Source organism: Pangasianodon hypophthalmus, chromosome 12, assembly GCF_027358585.1.
Source record: "Pangasianodon hypophthalmus isolate fPanHyp1 chromosome 12, fPanHyp1.pri, whole genome shotgun sequence".
In the NCBI taxonomy this organism is placed as follows: Eukaryota; Metazoa; Chordata; class Actinopteri; order Siluriformes; family Pangasiidae; genus Pangasianodon; species Pangasianodon hypophthalmus.
The window spans coordinates 7,709,980-7,733,786 of record NC_069721.1 but is presented as its reverse complement, the minus strand read 5'-3'; the positions used below and the strand labels follow the sequence as shown (position 1 = coordinate 7,733,786).

Genomic DNA, 23,807 nt, shown 5'->3' with positions numbered 1-23,807 from the left:
AAGTCCCTGTGAATGTGCTGTTACCATAGAAACGATAACACATTAGAACAAGTGCATTGTGATTTGAATTACAGTCGACACTACCGTCAGAGCTGCTGTTATTACGGATCACATTTGAGAATTTAACAGCGCTGTGGTATAAGATATATTTTACAGTGACAGAAAACAATTACAGCACTCTGCGTAAGTAAATTGATCATTTATTGTAATTCACCAAACAATATTCTGTTTAAAAAATAAATAAATACATAAATAAACAGCCAGCATTAAGGGTGATGAAGAGAGAAATCAAAGGCCAAGTACCAAATGAACCAGCCACTTGGTTTGCAGCAGCTAATAACAATTAACACTGAATCTGCCAGAAAAAGAACAATCACTAGTGAGCATCAGCTACTTAATATTTTGCTGAACTAAAGACAAGCCTACATGGCTAAAGACAGAATCATTTTATTTTTCAAGTATTAAGTTTCCCTTCGGTGTCATTGTGACCTGCCTGGATCGGAATATGGTAATAATGAGGTGGTGCATCATATACAAGCACCCACATAGAGTACATATCATCTATCCTGACCAACACTACTTACACACAACAGAATCACCTGAAAGCAAAAGCCTGCACTTTCAGCTTATTGCTCATTTACATTCACCTAAGAATTTCTTAACCCTTTAATGACTATAACAATCATTGATGTGTAAAGTATAAAGTTCAAATCCACTATAGTAAGCCTACATCTAACACCTAGCACAATCACGGTGAAGATAGTATATGTGATCAATGGTTATTGATTGTTTTGCTTCTTGGTTTCAAGTAAGCCCTGAACTAAGCCATAGTGCTAAGCCCTTCTAATAATAAGAGTTAATGTTTTATTCAACCATAAATGTTTACACAGAATTACAGGACTAGCTAGGTGAGCTATGGTATTCCCTGGCACTACAAAAGTAAATGGTGCCTTTGGGCCCTCATAACATAACATACCTCATAACATAAGTAACTGCATTGATGTACCTGATGTTTCTTATTAGGGCTGGTGTCAAAGGAAGCTGCTGTTTAGTGTACAGCACACACGGATCCTGCCACACACCGAGTCGTAAACGCCATTTTTTCCTCAGGATGTAGAATGATCGTAATTATTCTAAAATGCCAATTCTAAAGTCACTATTCAAGTCAGCTTCGAGTTTGTGGTTGTTAGCAGAACAAAACTGAGCATTTTTATAAGCTGCAGAAATCCTTTGTACTTAGAACTAGAAGGAAACAGAAATCAAGGGAATATTAGAAATTAGTTATGCCTAGGTGTAGTTTTTTTTTTCTTCATCCCTTTCTTTTTTTTCTTACAAACTTTACAACCAGAGAATACACTTTTGTTCACTGGTTGAGCATTACTACATTTGATGGCCTGTATTCTGTGGATGCAGATTGTAGATTGTGCTTTGAACCGTTTGGATGTCTGCTTGACTTACTGGGTGTAAGTCCAAAAGAAAAGATTTCAGTGCATTTCCAGATATATCATTGTAGGTTAAGACAGAAAATGGCTAGCAGTTAGCAGGAAAGGAAGTGCCATCTCTCTCTCGCTTTCTCTCAGGACACTGCAGGAGAAGTGCTCCAGAAACACCAGCGACGGCGAGAGAGGTGCTTGTTCAGGACCACGTCTTCCTTCTCCCTCTCTTTCTTCACCCGCTGGTAGTGATCTTCCTCCTTCAGGTACCAAACCGGAGGCCAGCGATGCTTCTCAAAGTACTCTTGGTTTTCTGCTCACATGACAGACAGACAGAGAGCAATCAAGGGCAAGAAAGGTGGTACACCAAAATACACACTGATATCATACACAAAGGTCTGTTGAGGTTGAGGACATTGGAATAATTACAGGCTGTCTTACTAAGGTTGTAAGACAGCCTGTAATTATTACAGGCATGTGCAATTATTGTTCTTCTTTCGGCTGCTCCAGTTAGGGGTATCCACAGAGGATCAATTGTCTGCATATTTTGATACGGTACAGTTTTTACGCCGGATGCCCTACCTGACACAACCCTGCCCAATTTTATCAGGGCTTGGGCCTGGCACTGGGAGTGCACTGTCATGTGCAACCCCAGTAGCTAGTGTTGGTTCACTGGCCGGGAATCGAACCCAGGCTGCGGTGGTGAGAGCGCCATGGCCTAACCACTAGTCCTCCAGGGACATACATGTACAAGTATTATTAAAACAAAATTATTACTGCTAAAACAAATTTTTTTTTAAAAGAAGATATTGTCACTAACTCTAAAATGGGCCAAATGCCAAGATCAAAATTTGTTGCTAAGGTTGTTGGTAATTCTGTAAAAAAAATTTTTACGCAGAACAACTTAAAACACTACAATTATATTTTACACTCCTTTCTGCTAGCTAAAGCTACATCCAGGATGTAATTAATCAGGATAAATTTGAAAACACATGTTTTTCTCTACGTTTTGGCCTTCTGAGATGGCACTTTTGTCAAGCGAGAATGGAGCTTTTCAAAAACGCTCTCCCAAGTGGACAAATTAGAAAATGCCATTTTTGCGTCGTAATGTGGACTGAGAAAACAGAGATATTCATAAACAATGATGTATTTTTAGTCATGTGACACATTCAACTCAAAAGAGACAAGATGGTGGACAATGTTGTACTGCAGCTGTTGTGCCTGCTATCCAGTTTGATAGCATTGTTAAAAATTAATGTCACTTTGTACATCCTTCAGATTGCATTTTTTTTTCCAAAGGGGACAGAATGTTTACTCCCAATTGCTTGGTATTTTCCTTGACTTTGACGCATCAATTCAAGAGACGGAATGTAAACTAACGCCTGACGGAATTAACACAGGCCACTTAAATTAGCTATGAAACTTAATAAAGAGAAACTTAGATTTGCTAGCTATGCTAGCTTTTGGCCACAAACCTCTGTTTGTATTTCAGAGTAAGCCAAGCTTGTCATATGACAGAAACTATGGTTACCTAATTAGCAATGAGCAAAAATAACAGTAATGTTAATATAGAAAATAGAAACACATCATCATCATAACTTAGGCTAGTAAGCACTGATTGCTAGCCAATTAGTTATCACATTAACAGTAATAGCTGGCTAGCTAATGGGTGAATTAGCGCTAAATAATAAACACAATTAGCTAAGCAAGAAGCTCAGGAATGCAAAATAAATAAAAGCCTGGCTATATATTTCAGATAATGTAGCTAATGTTAAAATGGTCATATGAATGTTACATTACAAGACCTCTGACTGCCGTTTTCACATAAAAAAAGTATGTAGACACAGATGCTTTCCTCCTTACAGATGATTGTTTACCACAGAAACACTGGCTTTATTATCACTTTTGCTCACAGTGGAAAGATTTTCACCTCATCTTTGTCAAAACTGCTGAGACTTCACTTTGAAAATGAAGAATTTGAAAATGTTGTTGAAGGAAAGTTTCCAAGCTGAATAAAGGATATAAATACTTTATGGTAGAATTCTTACACAGCTATCAGGGTAAGGTAATGTTAGCTAACATTAGCACTGATGGTAAGAAGCTAGATATGGAGTTAATTGATATTGTGTGTGTATTCTGTGATAAAACTGATGTATGATTGCAGTGCTTTATGGGAATACAGATGGTCCAGATAATGACCATGCTCCAGACTAATATAAACAGTAGAGATACTTAACTGGCTGCTATATAAGACATAATGTATATAGTTTCCCATATGGCATTAATAAAGTATGAATGCATACATATTGGATTTTCATAGCTACATGATTGCACAGAAGCCAAATAAATAAATAGAAGTGTAATATATATATATATATATATATATATATATATATATATAAATATAAATTAAATTACAATACATATATATTATATATATATAAATTAATTTACATTACAAGTGTAATTTATATCATACATACATACATACATACATACATATATATATATATATATATATATATATATATATATATATATATATATATATATATATATATATACACACACACACACACACACACACACATATACACATATACACATATATACACACAAATACACACACACACCATGTATATATCCACCTCTGTACTATTATTTAGCTCAGTATCAGGTTCAGTGTTGCATGTTTCATCGTCATGCTCTTACCTAGCGATTTGGACTTGATCTCTTTGCGATAATTGGCACAGATGTTATTATAATGAGTGCATATGTGATGCAAGCACCAAGCAGAAAGTTGGTTGGCATTATGGAACTGTGAGGAAAAAGGAAACATGTCAATGTACATCATATTATAAACACAACTGGTAAGAAAAGATCTTTTGGAATATTTTGCATTATAAATACCTGAGCAAGCTCCAGGTAGTTGAGAACCTCGCCGTCTATGTCTTGTGCATCCCTAGAGGCTTTCACCAGCTCACTCACAGCATATTGCTCTGTTGGAGAAGGAAAGCCTTTCCTCAGCTTGCTAAACCATTTTGGCACAGCATTAGAAACAGTTTGTGAAGTGATAAAATAAATCAGGAAACAGATTATTTTTTTAAACTGAGGCCTAGACACCATTCCACAAAACCTTTGCCTACACGTGAGCCTTAGAGAAAGTCAGTTTGTAAGTAGTACTGTTTTACATGGATGTTTGATGACATTAAGTAGACAACCTACAATCCATGCTCTGTGGAATGGCTCTTTTTTTTCCAGAGCCTTGACGTTGCTCGTTGCTAAGCAACACTGAACAGAGGAACCAAAATGATAGTTTGATCCAAGTTTGTACTGTGTGTGTGTGTGTGTGTGTGTGTGTGTGTGTGTGTGTGATGGTGGGTGCACCTGTCAGGGCAATGAGGCGGGGAAGGCACAGTCTGTTTGCCAGAGCAATTAATTCCATTGGGTCCAAATCAGCCATGGGTGACAGCTGATTGGTGTAGAGATACTCCAGCACTGCCTGCATACACGCCCTGCTGGTGTTAGGAAAAGAGACCTGGCAACAGAATGCAAAGAGTGCACACACACATGCACGCGCACACACACACACACACACGCACACACACAGACATACTGAGTGGCCACTTTATAAGGTACATTTAGCTTATACTCTTTAAAAAGTAACATGTAGTATCTCCTTAAAAATCTCCCTAAAAATCTTCCAATGATACCACAGCCATCTGTGGCCAGGAGTCCAAGACAGCAAAATTGATCATGCTCTCAGGGTGGCATAGATGGCATTACTCTCTCTACTGTCAATCACAGCGAAACTAGCCAGTGAGCTCATGTATGCGGAAGAGGGTAGATAGCACTTTCCTCTGAGTGTATTAAGCAGCTTGAGCAGCAGTTTGAAAAGATGCCGCTGGCTGGCTTCATGTGTCTTGGTGGAAGGACATGTTAGCCATCACTGCCCCCATTTGGTAGCTGTCTTATGACAGAGAGTTGGCTGGTGGGTGGGAATTGGCAATACCAAATTAGGTATAAAATGGGTGGAAAAAAAATCATGTAAAATGAACTAAATTATGCAAGTCCAGGAAACAGGGTAATAAAAATTTTAACTATTATTGCTAAGATTAATCAAATACACTAACTTAAACTACTCAAAAAATTATTTACCCCATTTCTTCAATTGTGAACATTTCATTGCACTAATTTCATTTTATTCTTGCACTAACATGTATTTATTTAATTTTTAAATGGATGGACCATGAATCCAGGAATCGCAGCCATGAACCATGGCAGGGATCAAAGTACAGGAAAACAGGGTAATCAAAGGCATCTCTATAATCATAAACAGTAACACAGGCAATGGTATAAACATGGAAGTAAACGTGGAACCAAACACCAGGGACCGTGGAAAGCTAAGGCTCAAAAACGAGAGGATGGAACATGAGCGTATGGGAAGACAAACAAATGAAGGGATGAACTCAGAACATGTGCACAAATTAGGTCGGACAGGTGCACAAATTAGGTGCTGTGAGACAAAAAAATTTTAATATGGAGTGAACTCAAAATACATTTGTGGCAACAAGTTCTATAATGTCAAAAAGTAAATATTGCAACACTGATTAAAACTATCTAAATCATAGGTTTCTATGTTAGTATTCCTGCCCATATGTCTGACTATATAATTAAAAGACTGCTTTACAGAAAATTAAACGAGGAATTAATCTCTGTAGTCTAAATTTGCAGTGTAGCTCATTCAAAAATGAGTTGTTTCCACACCGTTTCCTTTTTAATCACCACAACTGCACAAGTTTACTTGAAATAATTATTAGTCATCTTTCTTGATTTTATGCATTGTTGTATACAAGTTAAAAATACTTATTCATTATTAATAAATTGATATTTTTAATGCAATCAACTCACCCCTGAATCATTTTTTACAGTGTCGCTATAGTCACTTGTGCTCTGTTCACATACGCCTACATGACCTCCACTACAGGACCACCTCTGACCACATACTCTTTGCATAGTGGATCATTCAGCACAGCATACTCTCTAATTGTACACCTACACAAGGTGGAATAACAATGTAGGTGCATCTAATAATGTGGTCGGTAAAAATACACAGTTCATAACAACCCACTGGTCTACTACCCAAATAACAGTTGCTTAGTGGCGGTCCTGTAGAGGTTGTTTACAGGGAGATTGTGGGAGGCTCACAAACTGCACATAGCAATCTTATCCCTGATGGGCTACAGTGAGTAATTTTATACCTACAAAGTACACTATGTGTAGGCGTACTGGATAAAATGAGACAAACTAGGCCAAGAGCCTACAAAATAATACAAATTTGATAGCTTATTTTGCCAGTTTGCACAAAAAAACTCCACATTATTTGAGATTATTTAAAAACATAATTCAGTAGGGTTTTTTTGCTTAGTATTTCTTTATTTAGGTTCTCTAAATGGGTTCAACCTGATACCAAAATGAATCAGCTTTTTTTGAGTCGTGGTCAATTATTAATGAATTAATTGCTAATCTAGCCTGTGTGACTGTCATAGTGATGAATCTCTCTATGAATACCAGAGCTCAGAAGATGTCCTTCTGTCTTCTGTCCTATTTCAGTGGAATCAAAGGCAGGTTGACCTCAGACTAGGGGTTTTACAGTTTCATATTTTCATGGTATGATAACCTAATCTAAAAATATCATGGGATCAATCGACCCTTTCAAAAACACACGAGCCGCTGGTGAGAATTAAGTGAAAAATAGATTATGAAATCTTTGTACTAAAGTCTCTTAGCAATAACCTTGTACATATAACCAAAACAAAAGGAACCAAAAATACCAAAGCCCCTATTTGTTTGGACAATGACTTTTTTTTTTTTGTAAAATATCTTATACTGTCAGTATGTATCACGTCATTATAAGCTGAAGGAGAGAGTGGGTCAGAGGAAATGGGGGGAAAAAAAAAGGAAAAAAAGCAAATCTAACTGACAGAACATTCTTCATGTTCTTGTGCATTTGATAGCCATTGTGTATGATAAAGTTACAAGCATGCTAGGAGTAGCAGCAGAAGTAGCAATGCAATGTGTTTACAGCAGTAGTGGATTACACAGCCAAAGGGTTTTCAGTATAGTCCACATCCCAGTGCAGAGAAAAGAAGGTTGCTGTAGTATGATTTAGGGTGAGACCAGAGGGAGGGGATTGCAAGGTTTTTGGACAGTTGCAGCCAGACACAACTAATTGTGACACTCTAACACCATAACAACCCTCCTCAGACCATGGTGTATACACACACACACACACACACACACACATACACACATATATATATATATATATATATATATACATACAGTCTTAGAGCAAAGATGCCTTTTTGAAAATAATGAAATTAAATGTGTCTACATTAAAAACAAATACTGTAAAGAGCATTTGGTGTGATGACACTTTGCTTTAAAAAATAAAAATCAGTAGTCTCAGGTACAATTTGTTCAGTTTTATAAGGAAATGAGCTGGTACATTTTATTCAGCATCTTGCAGAACCAGTCACAATTCTTCTGGAGACTTTGACTGTCACACTTGCTTCTTTTTTTTTTTTATGAAAACCCAGCAGCCTTCATTATGTTTTTTTTGTCTGAAAAGTGATCTCTTATGTAATATGCTGCTTTCTATACTGACATTCAAACATTTTTCTGTAACATTTAATTTTGTGCTGGAAAACTAATGTTTGGAAATCTAAAATGTTTTTGTACTGACTCGATAATACAGAATACATACATTTACTTACACACACACACACACACACACACAAAAGTAGAACTTCTTTAATTCAAATGTGCACTATTTACTCAGGGTAAGTAGGACAGTGCCATCCCTAAAATAATGCTGTCCCAATTGTAAACTGGTATGTGATGTTGACCCAGTGCAGCACCTAGCAGAAAAAACTAGGCCTGCTTTCAAGTACAGGATACTCTGAAAACTGATGCCTGGTTACAATGGTTAGAAAGAAAACTTGGTCTGTTTTTTTCCAACCACCCAAAGCAAAAAACAAATTTAAGGAAGAACATAGCTGGGAGTGCACTGACCATAGTTTTCACACTCACCTCATTATTCGCACTCTCTATGAATGAGCCTCCAAACAGGGCAGCCATCCAATCACAACTGGAGATCAGCAAAGGCTTATGGGCATTGATGGTGCCATCATCCAACCTAAACACCACATCTTCCAGAATGGCAAAAGGAGACCATGAGCAAAAGCTCTTGCAAAATCACTGATTAATATAAAATTATAATTATGTATTAGGCAAGATGTTGCAGTACAGATAGTAATCCTTCTATTTCTTATTCACTGCCGCAACTAATCTGTATTGGAATCATGTCTTTTACCTGTGAAGCTGTTCTTGGCAAGACACTCCTTAATCCTGTTGGCTTTTCTCACATGAAACGCTTTTGTGATTTCCTTATTCATAAAGCCTTCTTTGTTCATGATGTTCTCCACCATCATCCTTAGGTCAAAAACTTCTAGGATCTCAGCAATCTGAGCAATCTTCATCAGGTCCATCTCCCTTTCATTCAGTTCTCCTGTGTACAGGAACCGCAGCACTGCCCTGAAGGGACCCAGCTGGATGGAGTTGTCCATCTTCACCACCGTCATGACAGCTGCTGCTCCTGTTGCTGGGTTAACCACAGTTTCTTTGTGGATGCTCTGGAAGGCCTTGCACCAAAATGCCAAGGACAGCTTGTTGTGGTTGTGCTTGGCATTAAAGCTCATTACCTTCAGAGTCCCATCACTCTTGGAAGCCCGTAGGGAACTAGGTGATAGGTTAGTCAGCACAGCCATGGCTTCATCTGTGTCCAGGCTGAGTGTTCGCATCAGGTGCTCTCGTCTGTGATGCTCTGTCACAACCATGCACTGGGACTCTTCTGAGATGTCCATCTGGAACAGGTCATAGAACTTGGAGGATGAGGTAGATAGGTAGATCTTGTGGGCAAACACATTGAAGTGTTCTTGAACAATGAACATGACATCAGCACAGAAGGGGTTCTCCAGCAGTTTCCTAGGGCCATCCTGGTTGTTGCGGGGACAGTCTGGGATCTTGATCAGTGGTGGAGGAGCTTTTGGTGGGAGGAATGGTGCCTGCAAGAGGGGCTTCTGGACCTTCCGTAGATGGGACTTCCAGAACTGAAGGTGGCGTCTGGAGATGAGAGCAGCTCGGATAGCATTGTCAAAGATATCTTTAATGCCAAACTGATCAAAGACGCTTGTCTCATAGTATGGAATCCCCAACTCCTTGGCTACTTCCCGTCCTCTCTCTGGAGGCAAAATATCTCCTGGTTTTATAGGCCTGTTTTGAGATATGAGGAACTTTAATGATGCATTGACATTAGGTAAGTGAAACATCTCTTACCGGAGACAGCCACTTCACCTCATTAAGTTAAAAAACAAATAAAATCTGAGATATAAGGAATATAAATTATCCTGAAAAAAAAAACTTGAGTTGCAGTGGAAATCTGAAGAATAAATACATAAGAAAATACCTTGCTAATGGCCGTCTGGCCCGGTTGACAGCCTCCAAGTCTGCATAGCGTAGGTCAAGTTGACACCCAACCAGAATAACAGGTGTACGTGGACAGAAGTGTTTGATCTCCAGGTACCACATGGTCTTCACGTGATAGAGGGAGTTGGGGTTGGCAATGGAAAAGCAGAGAACCACCACGTCAGACCTTGGGATGTGAAAATGGAAAAAAAAACAGGTAGCTCTAGCAACTGCTCAGCCATAAAACATGGTGATACTAAAAAAAGGCAAGACATCACTTGACAAGGCATGCTAACAGAATGTGCAGCAAAGTATGCTGTACATGACAGGAGCCAAGCGGCATCCGTAGCAACACCATAGTCCTGCAGTGTTTGTTTGGCATGCAGAGAAAGGACCTGCCTGCAGGCTCGATGCAGGCTTGACAATGACCTTCTGACAGGATGTGAAAAGATTGCCTTTGGTTGGCACCCACGTCCATGGAGACGTCTGTCTTATGCAGCAATGAACAACTTCGGCAATGCTTTTTGCGGGCCACCTCAATGAGGACCAATTCAAACATGGGAAACAAAATGACAAACGAAAAAGAAAACCAAGAAGGAGGACATGCAGACATACACGTGGCTGGCATACCTTCTCGGAGTGAGGTTAGTACACTGTCTATGCTGACAGGAGGAACACCGGCAACCACACAAGAACAGTGAACAATGTATGATCACCCCTTCGTCATCGTCCACCAAAGGAATTGCGCAGCACTCGCTGACAGGGCAAGCGATGGACGCAGCTACCACACCACACAGTCAAACTGGAAATGCAGAAAGTTATAAAGAAGCGAGTGGACTTGCAGACTTACAGTGTCTTGATTATGATCAGACTCGCATTAAGGTCCTAGGTGCCCTATGAACAAAAACAGGCACAGAACAATGCTCCGTAGTAGAAGTTGGCCCTTACAGATTGGATATCGTAATATTATTAGTTTTCTCCTCATTTGTACCAAAACAATCTTTACTGTCTATCATGAAAGTGTGACTCAAACCCTGAACCTTTCATCATTGAATATGTCATTCAGAGCAAATCTACAGCCCTTTAAAAGATACAGTACTATGAAACAGATATCTTGGAGTAAGATGCATTATCTAGGGCTGTCTTGACTCTTTTTATACCGTGCTAAACACTATTATTCTTCAGAGAGGAAGTGATCAGGAATGAGCTCTATACATGGGTATGCTTGATACACAGGGTATTACATAGCTCAGATAACAACTGCTGAGGTAAAACCTTTCCAGAAAGTCAATGGCCTACTGAAACCTCTCTGGCCAAAGAAGAGCTGATAACATATCAACTCTGCAGTGCAATCCTGTGTCAGTCTTGGCCAGAATCAATGCACTGCTCTGGAACCATTTAGTATAAAGGAAGTAGCATGAGGGTCAGAGACCACGCAAGCACTTATCAGCTTGATCAGGTCAATACATCTGGTGTAGCTAACCTGCATTGCCTTTGGTTTTGTACTGACTGTCAATTTGCTAAGGAATGACACCTTTTTCAGCCAAACGCTATAGTAAAACACTAAGTCAACTTATCCAGTACTTGTCACATATTAGCACACAGCTTGCTAACTAGTCTGCCAAGATTTTGCAAATAATATACAAATCCAAAGTAATACAAATTAATATAAACATTGTAGTTTTGAAAGTGTTGCTCATTACATACAAGGTAATAAATTTGCTGTGACGCATATTTGTATTTCTAAAATATCTAAAGATTTCTTTTAAAATAATGAACTGTATTCATGACTTTTTTTTTACATCACAGTTTCTCATTACTCATTTCTATTTCAGCTCCAAACCAATCAGCATTCAGAAGATGCTCCCTCTCTGTCCACTTTTCCTCGAACGGGGCATTTAGAGGAAAGTGATCCCCAACTAAATATATGGCATCTCCACTAAGTTGCATCCAGAAATACTGTATGTCTTCAAAGTCCACAGTTCCTCTCATAATTACATAAATAATGACAAAGGACGTTGAGGTCCAGTGATCACCCAGAGGCTGCCCTCCTATCTTCATGCATCCAGGGCTGATTTTATGGTTTATAGCCTCAGCACTTTTGTTTTATTTTTAGGATCCAGTAAAGCAGGGAGAGGAGATACGGCGCCACAGAATGGAAATGTAATTCTGTTGAGAGGACAACTGGCCCAAGGACAGGTAGCGCGGCATGGTGCGGTCAGGCCACTGTGTGCATGTGCGTGCTTGGGTGTGAATTTGCTGACCGATGCACCAAATCAAGGAGGAAGCGTTCTCTAATTTGCTCTCGGGGAACAGACATAGACTTCAAGCAGCGTGACTGCTGTTGTCCTGTTTTCTTATGAGCCTACTTTGCAACTGTCAGAAGCAAGAAAGACTAAAAGACTCTCCAGTCAGCATGCTCTCAAACCGTCAAGCACCATCTGCCACACACTTGCAAAGAACACAAAAGCTTTGCTGGAACATATCAATATAACACTTGTCCCCTAAATAGGATAAGTACTTTTTACAGTTGTTGTTGTCAAGAGGCACGTTGAGTAATTCATACCATTTTTCCTAATAAAAAGAAACTGATATGATGCATTATATTCTGTATTCATAAGCCATCTATGAAGCTCAGACCTTCATAGATGGGACCACAGTCTCATATTTGTTTATAGGATGCTTTTTGGATGGTTGCCAAATAACTAGAGCATTTGAAATAACAGTTACACAGTGCTCAGAATTCAGTTCCACTTCACTTAAAATAGAAGTGGGGTCAATTAGAGGATGCATCAGTCAGCATACAAATATGATTTACCACACAGGCAATGCAGATTCAATATGAGGTGCCAGGTTTCATACAAACTCATACCATTATTAAAATGTTCTCTACTCACACTGGTTTCAAATAAAAGCAAAAAAAAAAAAAAAAAAAAGACATAACAGTGGAGGTGATGAAAAAGAAACCATGAAACCATATGAGTTAATTCAAAGCTCTATAAATGGCTGTGATAGATGCATGAGCCATGTCATATTTATATCTCTTTACATGAAAAGTTTCAGATTTCTGTCTGATATTTCTATAAAGCCTGAAAAGGATCTGATCGCAGGATGCTGGTACAATTTTACTGAAGCTCTTATATTCGTGGAAAGAAGCGATCAATAGTTGTGGCTGTGTCTTCACAATAAATCTTATTTAACTTCTGCTTTCGTCTGTTCTCTTTTAGTAACACTGCGGATACAGTTACATATTGTTAAAATTAGCTGTCCTTACCTGCCGTAGGCAAAGCGCCTATCCTTGTGGTGGTCTCCGAAGGTGTCCCACAGCCTGAGGGACACACTGACATCATCCACCACATCTCTGGAGCGCTCTAATACCTGAACGCAAACATATTTTCATCATCACAGCCTGATTTTGCCCAGATAGAATATTCTGATGTGTCCAAAAATGCCTTAACCAAGTTCTTAAAGTCTTCATCATATATATGTCAAGTTCTTTAATTCTCCTTTACACTTGTTTAATATCTATAATGATCAAGTGTGTTAGAAGAAAGTTACCTCTTGGCAGACTCGGTACTGATCAATAGCCCAGACTGTGGGGACATGGGTGGCCAGCAGCTGGTATTGGGTCAAAGTGGCATTACAGGCTCGGGCACAAATAAGGCGAGTCTTCCCTACAGCATTGTCTCCCACCACAACACACTTTATTGTTTCTACGTTGGGTCTTTCGTAGTCCATTCTGCACCCCAGTATCCTGTATGTGGAAAGGATTTGATATTCAGCCACAGAAGGTTGTGTTAAGACACAGGAAACAAATAATACATCTAACTGATCGCAGGTTTCTGTATATATGAGCCGCAAAGATCACTGACCTTGGCTCAGAGTCACTGAAAATGTAATACTGGACTTCATGTTTTCACACACCCAAAATAGTCGCCCTGTATCTTGTTCCTGCTGAGCCGAACAATTCAAAATGTCTCCTCTTAGTCTTTCTATAGTGTGAGGATATTAACATTCAAACTATGAAGTTGCTACAGAATAATACTTTAATGAGAAAATGTTTTTTTTTCAAATCCCATCAGTGACAAATATTCCTGACTGGAGTTTATTTAAATTTATATTAGATTACACAGCCAACAGGGTTTTTAAATGGGTAATCATTAGAATGATGCATTTTCCTTCCAGCTCTTAAAGTGTACTACATGTACTAGTTTACACATTAAGATTCTCAGAAGAATACAACATTGTCATATAACATCAGAACATCATATAACAGTTACGTAGCACATCAGCACAACCTTATTAGGAGGAGATTATCATTTTCCAGTCATTAATCATGGCATCTCTGTAAACAAGCTAGATTTTTTTTTTATCTGATTATACAGCATGACACAGCATTATTGATGCTAATCACTATAGTCATTACACAAAACAGAGTAAAGTGCCTTATGGGTATTAGGTACAAGATAAGATATGTTGCTTGGACACTAACCTATTGGTTTGTGTGTGGTGTGTGTGTGTGTACTTCACAATACTTTTAATACTGACAACATGCATTACACTCTTAGGTATACGGTTGTCATGTGTTCTTCAATTGGTTCTAGACCGTAAAATGGAATGACTTTGTTCTCCATAGGGACAGATGAAGAACCTTTATTAATAGTCTATAGGAAACACAATGTCATTCCATATACAGTGGGGTCCAAAAGTCTGGGATCACTCGTGAAAATGCTTCTACTTTGCATCCTTTTCTAAATTAATACAATTTTCATTACGAATTATACTACTGATAACAACCTGAGTGAAAAGTAGAATCTTTGAAATATTTACGTGAATTTCAGAGTTTCTTAGTATTTGGTTTTTGCCCACTTTTTGCTTTAATGACACTGTGTATGCGATCTGGCATGGACTCCACAAGTTTGTGCAAAACCTTATGATCCATTTAGATCAAATCCATCAGAGTGTCGTCTGAACACATGCTTCACTAAAAGAGATTAAGTATGAGGAAAACCTGACACTTATCAGGGTCAATATCACAAATTTGCTTACATAGAAATAGCGCAGAATCTTGCATGTTAAATATTCAAGACATTGAACATTTACTTCCATACTTTCTTTGTTTTAAATATTTGAAAATTCTAAAAACATTCCGTTTAAGAAAATCCCAGATTTTCATTGTGGTCTCAGACACACACACAAACATATACATTATATATGGATGCTTTTTGGTTTTTTGCACCATTCTGTGTAAACTCTAGAGACTGGTGTACAAATCCAGATCAGCAATTTCTTGAAATACACAAGCATATATATATATATATATATATATATATATATATATATATATATATATATATATATATATATATATATATATATATATATATATATATGTATGTATGTATATATATATATATATATATACATACATATATACACACATACATATATAGGCTTGTGTATTTCAAGAAATTGCTGATCTAGATTTGTACACCAGTCTCTAGAGTTTACACAGAATGGTGCAAAAAAACCAAAAAGCATCCATTAAGCATCAACAACCATGCCCCAGCCAAAGTCACTGAGATTTTTTTTTCATATCCTACTATTTGATGTAAACATTAACTGAAGCTCTTGACCTGTATCTGTACGATTTTATGAATTGCGCTGCTGCCACATAATAAGCTGATTGCATGAATGAGCATGCATACCGGTGTTCCTATTAAAGTGTCCATATAGAGCGTATATAGAACTTCATCAGAGCTTTCCTTGTGACACCATGGACTTCTTAATCAATGCTATGGTGAAATCTATTGACCATAGCATTGAGCACAAACAAACCTGCTGAAGATAATAACCACTGATGCAACAAAAATACCAATTTCTGACACAGTGCAGGTTTAGGCATTGAGACTATGCTCTAAATCAAATGATTTGGTTGCACGGGGATGTTTCCTGATGCTTAATGTGCATGTTCACCTTGAAATACATTTACACGTCTATAGACCCCGTGCCATAGCAAAGTTTTACTGAGCACACTACACTAGACCATAGCAGTTACAGATCACTAATGCCTACATTCAGAGCTTTAATTGAACACATAGGAAAATCATCTGGCATCTTGAGATCTGCTTGCATGCATGAGGTAGCTTTTGTTGATGTTTCCATTAACTGACCTACAAATAAGCAAGAACAGTATTGTGCTCTAACCTTTCAATTAGTAAGTAATATGAAGCTGGCTTATGGATGAACATTAAACATGGAAGTTAATATGAAGATTGAAAACTGACCCGAGTCATACCTATTGTTTATTTCTCAACAACAGCCACTGAAACACAATGGAAGACATCACACCAGGTAGTGCTGTAGTACTACCAGTGCAGACAAGGAACAGGTAAAGTGCACAGGTAAGTGCATGTGCTGGATTGTGGACAAACATTCACCCTCACCCACACACACGCACAAGCACACACACGCACAAGCACACACACACACACCCACCCACCCACACACAAACAAACAATCCCCCCCTTCCCACACACACCTACCGTGTCTTTGGGATTGTGCGTTTTTGTTGTCTGGACTTGAAGAAGTGCACAAAGGCGACCCGCGCCTTGCTTTATTCCCCCTGCAAAATGAACTCACCGAGTGCTAGCTGTGCAAATGCACCGAGATCATTTCCCGATGGCTTTAATGGTCCCCCCCCACCTCAACCCCAAAAGCAAGCAAAAAAAAATGTTATTCCCTATGCACTGAAGCGTTAATGATGCACTGTGTCTCGCGCTCTGCTCGCTTGGCTGCAGCCTTCACGCGCTCTGACTCTCCATTCAAAAGCTCTAATAAAGAATCAGCCGCAGCCCAACTCGTGACGCAGACGCGCCCGCCCTCCCTCCCACTGTGACGTCAACGAGCCGCGTGCTATTAATAGCGGGCGTTACGGTTTCATTCAGGAAAAACAAACAGAGGTCTGCATTTCATTCAGGAACAATGAGAGGCCTGGCTCATTACTGTGCTATTCAGTCATGAGTGTAGACACCTTACTTGTATACAAATACGCTTGAAAACAATAGGCTTTACTGCATTACTTCATGGTTACCATGGATATCAGACTGAGAACCAGGACACTACCATTGTTTTACTGTTGTACATCATGGAAGCTGTACATCATGGGCTTAGTGGTTTAGTGGTTTAGTGTGCTGTGGTTTAGTGGTTAGCACGTTTGCCGTGCACCTGGACGGTTTGGGGTTCAATACCTGCCTCCGTTCTGTGTGCGTGGAGTTTGCATGTGCTTCAGGGGTTTCCTCCGGGTACTCTGGTTTCCTTCCCCTGTCCAAAAACATGTGTCGTAGATTGGCATCTCTAAATTGTCCACCCTGTGTGTGTATGTGCATGGAGTTTGCATGTTCTCCTTGTGCTTCAGGGGTTTCCTCCAGGTACTCCCACTTTCCTCCCCCAGTCGAAAAACACATGTTGTAGATTGGCATCTCAAATTGTCCACTCTGTGTGAGTGTGTGTGTGTGTGTGTGTGTGTGTGTGTGTGTGGAGTTTGCATGTTCTACCTGTGCTTCGGGGGTTTCCTCCAGGTACTCCGGTTTCCTCCCCCAGTCCAAAAACATGTGTCGTAGATTGGCATCTCTAAATTGTCCGTAGTAAGTGAATGGGTGTGTGAGTGCGTGTGCTCGATTGTGCCCTGTGAGGGGTTGGCATCCTGTCCAAGATGTCCCCTGCCTTGTGCCCTGAGTCACCTGGAATAGGCTCTCCGTGACATTTTCTTTTCCCGAAATTAGATGGATGGCTGGGTAGCTATGGTTAGTATATGTTAAACCATGGTGCAATAACTAACAATACCCATTTTTAATGTTTATTAAAGTGGCAAGCCACGCCAGGGTGTGCAATAACGTGATTGTATAATGGGTAAGAGTGGTCTAGCTATCTATCTTCAGTAACTGCCTTATCCTGCCCAGGGCTGCAGTGGACCCAAAGCGGGAACACTGGGCATGAGTACACACTCATACACACTCAGGATGTAGCAAGTGTACCTACTGGCATGTTTCTGGGAGGTTGGAGGAAACCGGAGAACCCAGAGGAAACCCACTAGGAAACAGGGAGAACATGCACAGAAACTCCACAGACAGTAACCCAAGGTCAGGATCGAACCGGGGAGCTTGGGGAAATATGACATATTCAAACATGATATTACTATGACTCATTAGGACAATTAAATTATATGGTCAAATGTTTGTGGACATCTTACCATTACACGCGTATGTGCTTTTGAACAGATTTAGTTCCCTCTTTGCAGTTATAATAACCTCTACTCTTCTGGGAAGACTTTCCACTAGATTTTGGAGCATGGCTGTGGGGATTTATCCATTCAGCCACAGGATAATTTGTGAGGTCAGGCACTGATGTCAGGTGAGGAAGTCTGGGGTGCAGTCGGCATTTTAGTTCAACTGAAAGGTGTTCAGTGGGGTTGTGGTCAGGCCTCTGTGCAGGACACTCGAGTTCTTCCACTCCAAACCTGGCAAACCATGTCTTTATGGAGCTGGCTTTGTGCACAGATGCATTGTCATGCTGGAACAGGTTTGGGCTCCTTAATTATAATAAAGAGAATCTGTAACGCTACAGCACACAAAGACATCCTATACAATGGTGTGATTCCAACATTGCGGCAAAAGTTTGGGAAAGAACCACATATGGGTGTGATGGTCAGGTGTCCACATACCTTTGTCCATATAGTGTATTTGATTAGAAAATGGACCATTGGCATCCCATCCAAGGTGTATTCATACCTCATGCCTAGTGTTCTCAGGATAGGCATCTGGACCACTGCAACCCTGACTAGGATGAAGAGGTTACTGAAGATTGAAGTTCTTTTTTAATCGTATGCACAATACATCCGTCCACCAGTGTCCTGTGAAGTTCCTAATTTTTTGGTCTCCAAAATTGTGATTTTGCATGATTTTTGTTTTTTTTTTGCCATCAACAGACATGGCACTGTGCATTACAATGTAATGTTTTAGAATGCTTTGTTGCCTTGGAGAAAAGGATGCATTTCCACTTCAACAAAATGTATGTCACAGTTCCTGAAGTACACCTGTATTAAATGTTTCTTGGTATGTACACTTTAATTTGTATGTGTACAATCCCTATTCAGGAATAATCCTAATACTCAAGACATATCAAATGACCAAGGTGAATAGTCTCAAACTGTGTATTGTCTACATGCTAGATTTGTTCGACTAAAAGAGACTTTCTGAGATTTGTCTACACCAAGATGGTTAAGAAAACAGTCCCATAATTGACCAAAATACATGAAAGTTTCGTGTTATAAAGCAGGAGTCAGAACCTCACTAATGAGATCTGTTACTATACTACGCAATTGTGTAATAAGAGGCCTTGGTTCTCAGGCTCACTGCAACAGAATACATTTGTGAGCACAATAAAGAAGAAAGTACAAAAGAAAATACTCTCAAATAACCGATTTACAGGTGGCTGAGTTACAGAACAGGGGCAATTTTTTTAAATGAGGGGGTCACAAGACTCCTTCCATGCATGGAATGACATGTGTCCATGGAAGTCTCTTGTACCATTGTGCATGAAATATAATGGTACAATGTCTGCTTGACAATGAATGTAGGATCTGGTTGATATGGTTCAGCTGCCAGGAAATGTTGATTGCAGTCTGTTACACATGTAGACCTGTCTTCTGTTGCCTTTGTACCCTGTCCTCTCATGCTCTTCGTTTGTCCTGTCTTTCACATAAACTGGGCAGGAAAGTGATATAGAAAAGCAGCTTAATGAATTTATTTGTGCCCATTCATATTTATATTGAATATACAGTATTTCACTTATTTTATAATTTTACTCTTTGACTAGTGTCAGAGTGAGTGTTCTGATGAGTAGGTGTTTTTTTTGCAGCAGACAGGTATCCCTGGGATGACTTTTATTTCAAATTTGGAACACCAGCCTCCCAAATGGATATTTTAGCATAAACAAAGTAAGCAACTCCACTAACAGGCCTCCATTTTGCTTGGTTGAAAGAAAGACATCATTTTCTTTTGTTTTTTTTTATAGAGGTGTATTGCTGGTATCTGCCAACAAAAAAAAAGGAATGAGAATACATAAGTACGTGTGTAGGCTCAATATTATCATTCACAAACCCTAACTAATAAAGGAGATTTCTTACTATGTGGTTAAGCTAGTAGCAGTCAGTATATTTAGATGCACTCAGAACCAAATGTGTCCCTATTTCCTCAAAGATTTGTGATTGTCAGTCACAGGCTCAATTCAGGGCATGTACAACATGTAGAAAAGTGCTCGGGACAAAATCACTTGCCCCGTCCCCTGGGTCTGCTACACCCGTTCCAGAGCACATATCACTTTTATCATCAATATTGTACACTCTCAGGAAAAAGTACTAAATTTCTTTTCCTTGTTCCTTATATCTTTCCTTGTTACTGGAATGGTGCCCTCAAACATGCATCTTTTTGTACATTTAGTATGTTTCTTTTACATGGTAATGTGAATGTACCATGCCTTTAAAAGGAATGGTGTATAATTGGATCTTAAGGACTACTCTTGTAACCTTAACTGGCTTTTAGAGTAACACTTTTGGAGTACAAAGGTGCACTACACACACCTTTCCAGGTACTACCACAGTGACAAGGAAAGGTACAGTTTAATATAACTGTTATGTGGTAGCATTAGGAGTGAATGCTTTTTAGAATCTTCAGGACCTATACCTATAAGAGGGAAATATTTTAAATATTATAATATCTTTAAAAGGTCTGTCAATTTTAGGGTATATAGTTTGAAGAAAGGGCAGCTCTGCTTCATCAGTTTATATGGAGCATAAGAAAATCTATCTATCTATCTATCTATCTATCTATCTATCATTTTTTCACCAAATGAAATGAATGAAATATTAGAGGCTTTTAACCCATTAATGGCTTTAGTGTTAAGCAATTTGGGTATGATTTGAAAAAGGATAAAGCAGATGGTATTCATTTGCACGGATAAATCAAACCCATCCATCAACTGGGTTTGATTTATTTTTTTATGTCCCATGTTTCACATGATTATATCAATGTTAACAATGCCACTAAGTAGCAAAGCAATGAAGTCTAAAAAAGTATCATTTTAAACCTTTAAAATAAGTGAATATTGAACAATAAATTGTTTGATATATTTGTTTATATTTATGCTGAATACATTACAAAAATGACCTAGAAGCAAGTCTACACTTATACCCTTGTAAAGAACGCAGACATTTTTAAATATGTGAATGTGCCAGGTTGGGGAAATTTGGTCTGCATGTCTGACCTCAGACTGAAGGAGACACTTGTTCAGCAAAATCATGGAATTACTGCAGTATTAAGAGGCAAGTTCAGTTATTGTCTTGCATTTAACAGCTACTGTACAACTGCACATAGTTAGCTAGCTATAGGTAACTGATGGTAACTCACATTTATCACAGGCATTAGCAGAAAAGATGACATCAGTGATGAATGTAGCTTTAAAATAGCTAAGCTACGTGCCATGCATTTCTCTGAAGCACAGCTTTAATGTGGCTGAGCTGTTTTTGTACAGTAAGTTGTAACTTAGATTATTACTTCTTTTTTTACAGTAGCTAGCCTAACCCTGGATTTTAAACTTTATGGGAAAAATACACAGAATACAAAACAAAACACCTAACTGAGCACAAAAGAAAGGCTTGATTCGATTTAAAATCAAACATGCTGTTTAAAGCTACTGTCTATACAAACTGAAGAAAGAGCTGAGTCCTTAAGCCTCCTCACATAAAAATCATCTCACAAAATGAATTTAGACACAGGGACTCAAGGTACCTCTCAGTTTCCAGATAACTGGGATTCTCAATATTATGAACAGCGTGCCTGGAAGTATGAAAGAAGTTGAGTCGGTGCAGCTGGAAGCCGCCGGCAAACCACTTCAAAGCCCTTCTAATGCCCGGAAGCCATGCAGGCTCTATGAATCATAAATGAAATGCGTAGTACAGTCATATTTATAACTTCAGTCCAACCTCTTTGTTTTTCTCAGGCCAAAGCAGAGCTGTGAAGAGTGGTTGTATTCTCTAAACAGGATTACTGAACCACTTGACCTGCTGAGGTTTAAATCTCTGTCCTTCTTCCTGCATATGAGAGTGTGTAGCCTGGAAGTGAAAAGGTGACAGTTGTGCATACAATATTGCAGAAGATCAGTAGCTGGATGTTATCCTTGTGGATTTTTTTAGGATGAGATTTACTGTAATAAGTAATGCATTACAATTGCATTACAAATGTATCCTATTCAAATCTATAGGACAAAGGTATTTGAGTAAAATGAAAATATGAAAAGTTACTCCACAGGTGTAAAGCAAGGGCAAGCTGTTTTTACTTGGAACATTTTTAAAAGGGTCTTTGGTTCGATTCTGAGCTTATGTAACTGTCTGTGTGGCGTTTCACATCTTCTCCCTGTGTTTGTTTGAGTTTCTTCCAGGTTCTCTGGTTTCATCCTATTTCCCAGAAGGTTAGAAAGTTGGATTGGTGACTCTCAATTGCCCCTAGGTGTTAATGAGTGTGGCCTCATGCCCAGTGTTCCTGGGATAGGCTCCAGATTCACTGCAACCCTGATCAGGATAAAGAGATTCCTGAAACTGAATAAATGAATGACTGAACCTTCAGTAGAGCCCATCAGCCCCATTCATGTGCTACATACCAGACAGGTCATCCTCCAGGTCTTGATCCAGAAGTCAATCAAGATAACTAGGACTGGGGATGTTAGGAATCCTGCTAAGCTTCTAAAGCTCTTAATGTGCTGACAGGCCTAGCAGGTGAGTGTACTAATCACTCATTAGCCTTTGCCATAATTACTGTTGGATGTTCAACTCTAGTTTGCACAGTGCACAGTAAAGCTAATACACACGTCACTGTCAAATGTGTCACTGCCACAATCATGCATATTGACTATTATTATCCATTATTGCTCTTTTGAGCATACAACTAAATATTTCAAATGCGTGCTCCAGTATTCAAAGAACTCTGAATGCCACAGAACCATGTTAATTTTTTTTAAAGTTACCAGATTTTATCATTTAAAAAAATGTATTTTAATTACAACAGATGATCCCAAGTCCTGCACAGATACTGCTTGAAAAAAAAAAAAAACAAGTATCTAAAGCTGGCACCAAGCTGTCTAGAGTGGGTTACATCAGAGCAAACCTGTCTGTATCTCAGGCTCAGTAGTAAGCATTACCTGACCATCCATCAGCCGCGGCCAGGCAGATGGAGCCTGTCTTTATGGCTGACAGCGTTGGCCTCTGGTTAATGCAATTCAGAAGATGCATCGTGGCTAATTTGTTATGGGATTCATAACATCTTCAGATCATGTAGCCATGCTAACAACACGCTCCTCCTCCCACTCTGCTTTTTCCATCTCTTACAAAGTGTATATGAAATGCTCAAAAGGTGCACAGTGTAGACACAATGCAACAACTTTTCCGGATATTCATTTAACTGTAATAATTTGGAATGATTTGATTTTAGCCAAAGTAAGTGAGGCAGAATGCAATCTAAGCAACAGAGCTGTTAAACAACTATGACAGAGGAGCAGAAAAGTCTACCATTCGATCAGAAATAAAAATACAAGATAGTTATAGCAAGAGAAACAAGAGCCACATAATTAATAATTGATATGTTTACCTATCAGGATCAGAGGTCTTCGATTGACTCAAAAGTTCGCAGCATGGCAAAAGAGAGCAAACCTAGACAGACATAATAAGGAGCTCAGCAGCTCCTTTTGGCTATATTTTAGTCTAGCATCAAGGACTTGACGAAAGCAGCTACAGGG

The 23,807-nt window shown here is 39.0% G+C and overlaps 1 protein-coding gene across 4 annotated transcripts; it reads right to left on the bottom strand.

Moving 5' to 3' along the window:
* Window positions 1-184: 184 nt before the first annotated feature.
* rhobtb1 (Rho related BTB domain containing 1) lies at window positions 185-23,807 on the bottom strand. 4 transcript variants are annotated; one of them, XM_034309630.2, is made up of 10 exons: window positions 23,660-23,807; window positions 13,521-13,716; window positions 13,237-13,340; window positions 9,964-10,149; window positions 8,812-9,770; window positions 8,529-8,647; window positions 4,821-4,971; window positions 4,344-4,432; window positions 4,146-4,251; window positions 185-1,746 (listed from the first exon to the last, which is right to left on the bottom strand). In XM_034309630.2, the coding sequence occupies exons 2-10, from the start codon at window positions 13,698-13,700 to the stop codon at window positions 1,577-1,579; spliced, it is 2,064 nt and encodes a 687-aa protein (XP_034165521.1). In that variant the 5' UTR covers window positions 13,701-13,716; window positions 23,660-23,807; the 3' UTR covers window positions 185-1,576. The 4 variants fall into 4 exon arrangements, with proteins under 4 accessions (XP_034165521.1, XP_053094946.1, XP_026771641.1 ...); XM_053238971.1 differs by lacking the exon at window positions 23,660-23,807 and adding an exon at window positions 16,504-16,777; XM_026915840.3 differs by lacking the exon at window positions 23,660-23,807 and adding an exon at window positions 16,508-16,777.

Excerpts from the sequence above, each read along its gene's own strand:
- rhobtb1 (XM_034309630.2), bottom strand. The coding sequence starts at position 13,700 with ATGGACTACGAAAGACCCAACGTAGAAACAATAAAGTGTGTTGTGGTG. Across the intron at positions 10,150-13,236 it reads AGGCGCTTTGCCTACGGCAG|GTCTGACGTGGTGGTTCTCT; the intron begins GTAAGGACAGCT and ends TCACATCCCAAG. Across the intron at positions 4,252-4,343 it reads ACTACCTGGAGCTTGCTCAG|TTCCATAATGCCAACCAACT; the intron begins GTATTTATAATG and ends TTTTCCTCACAG.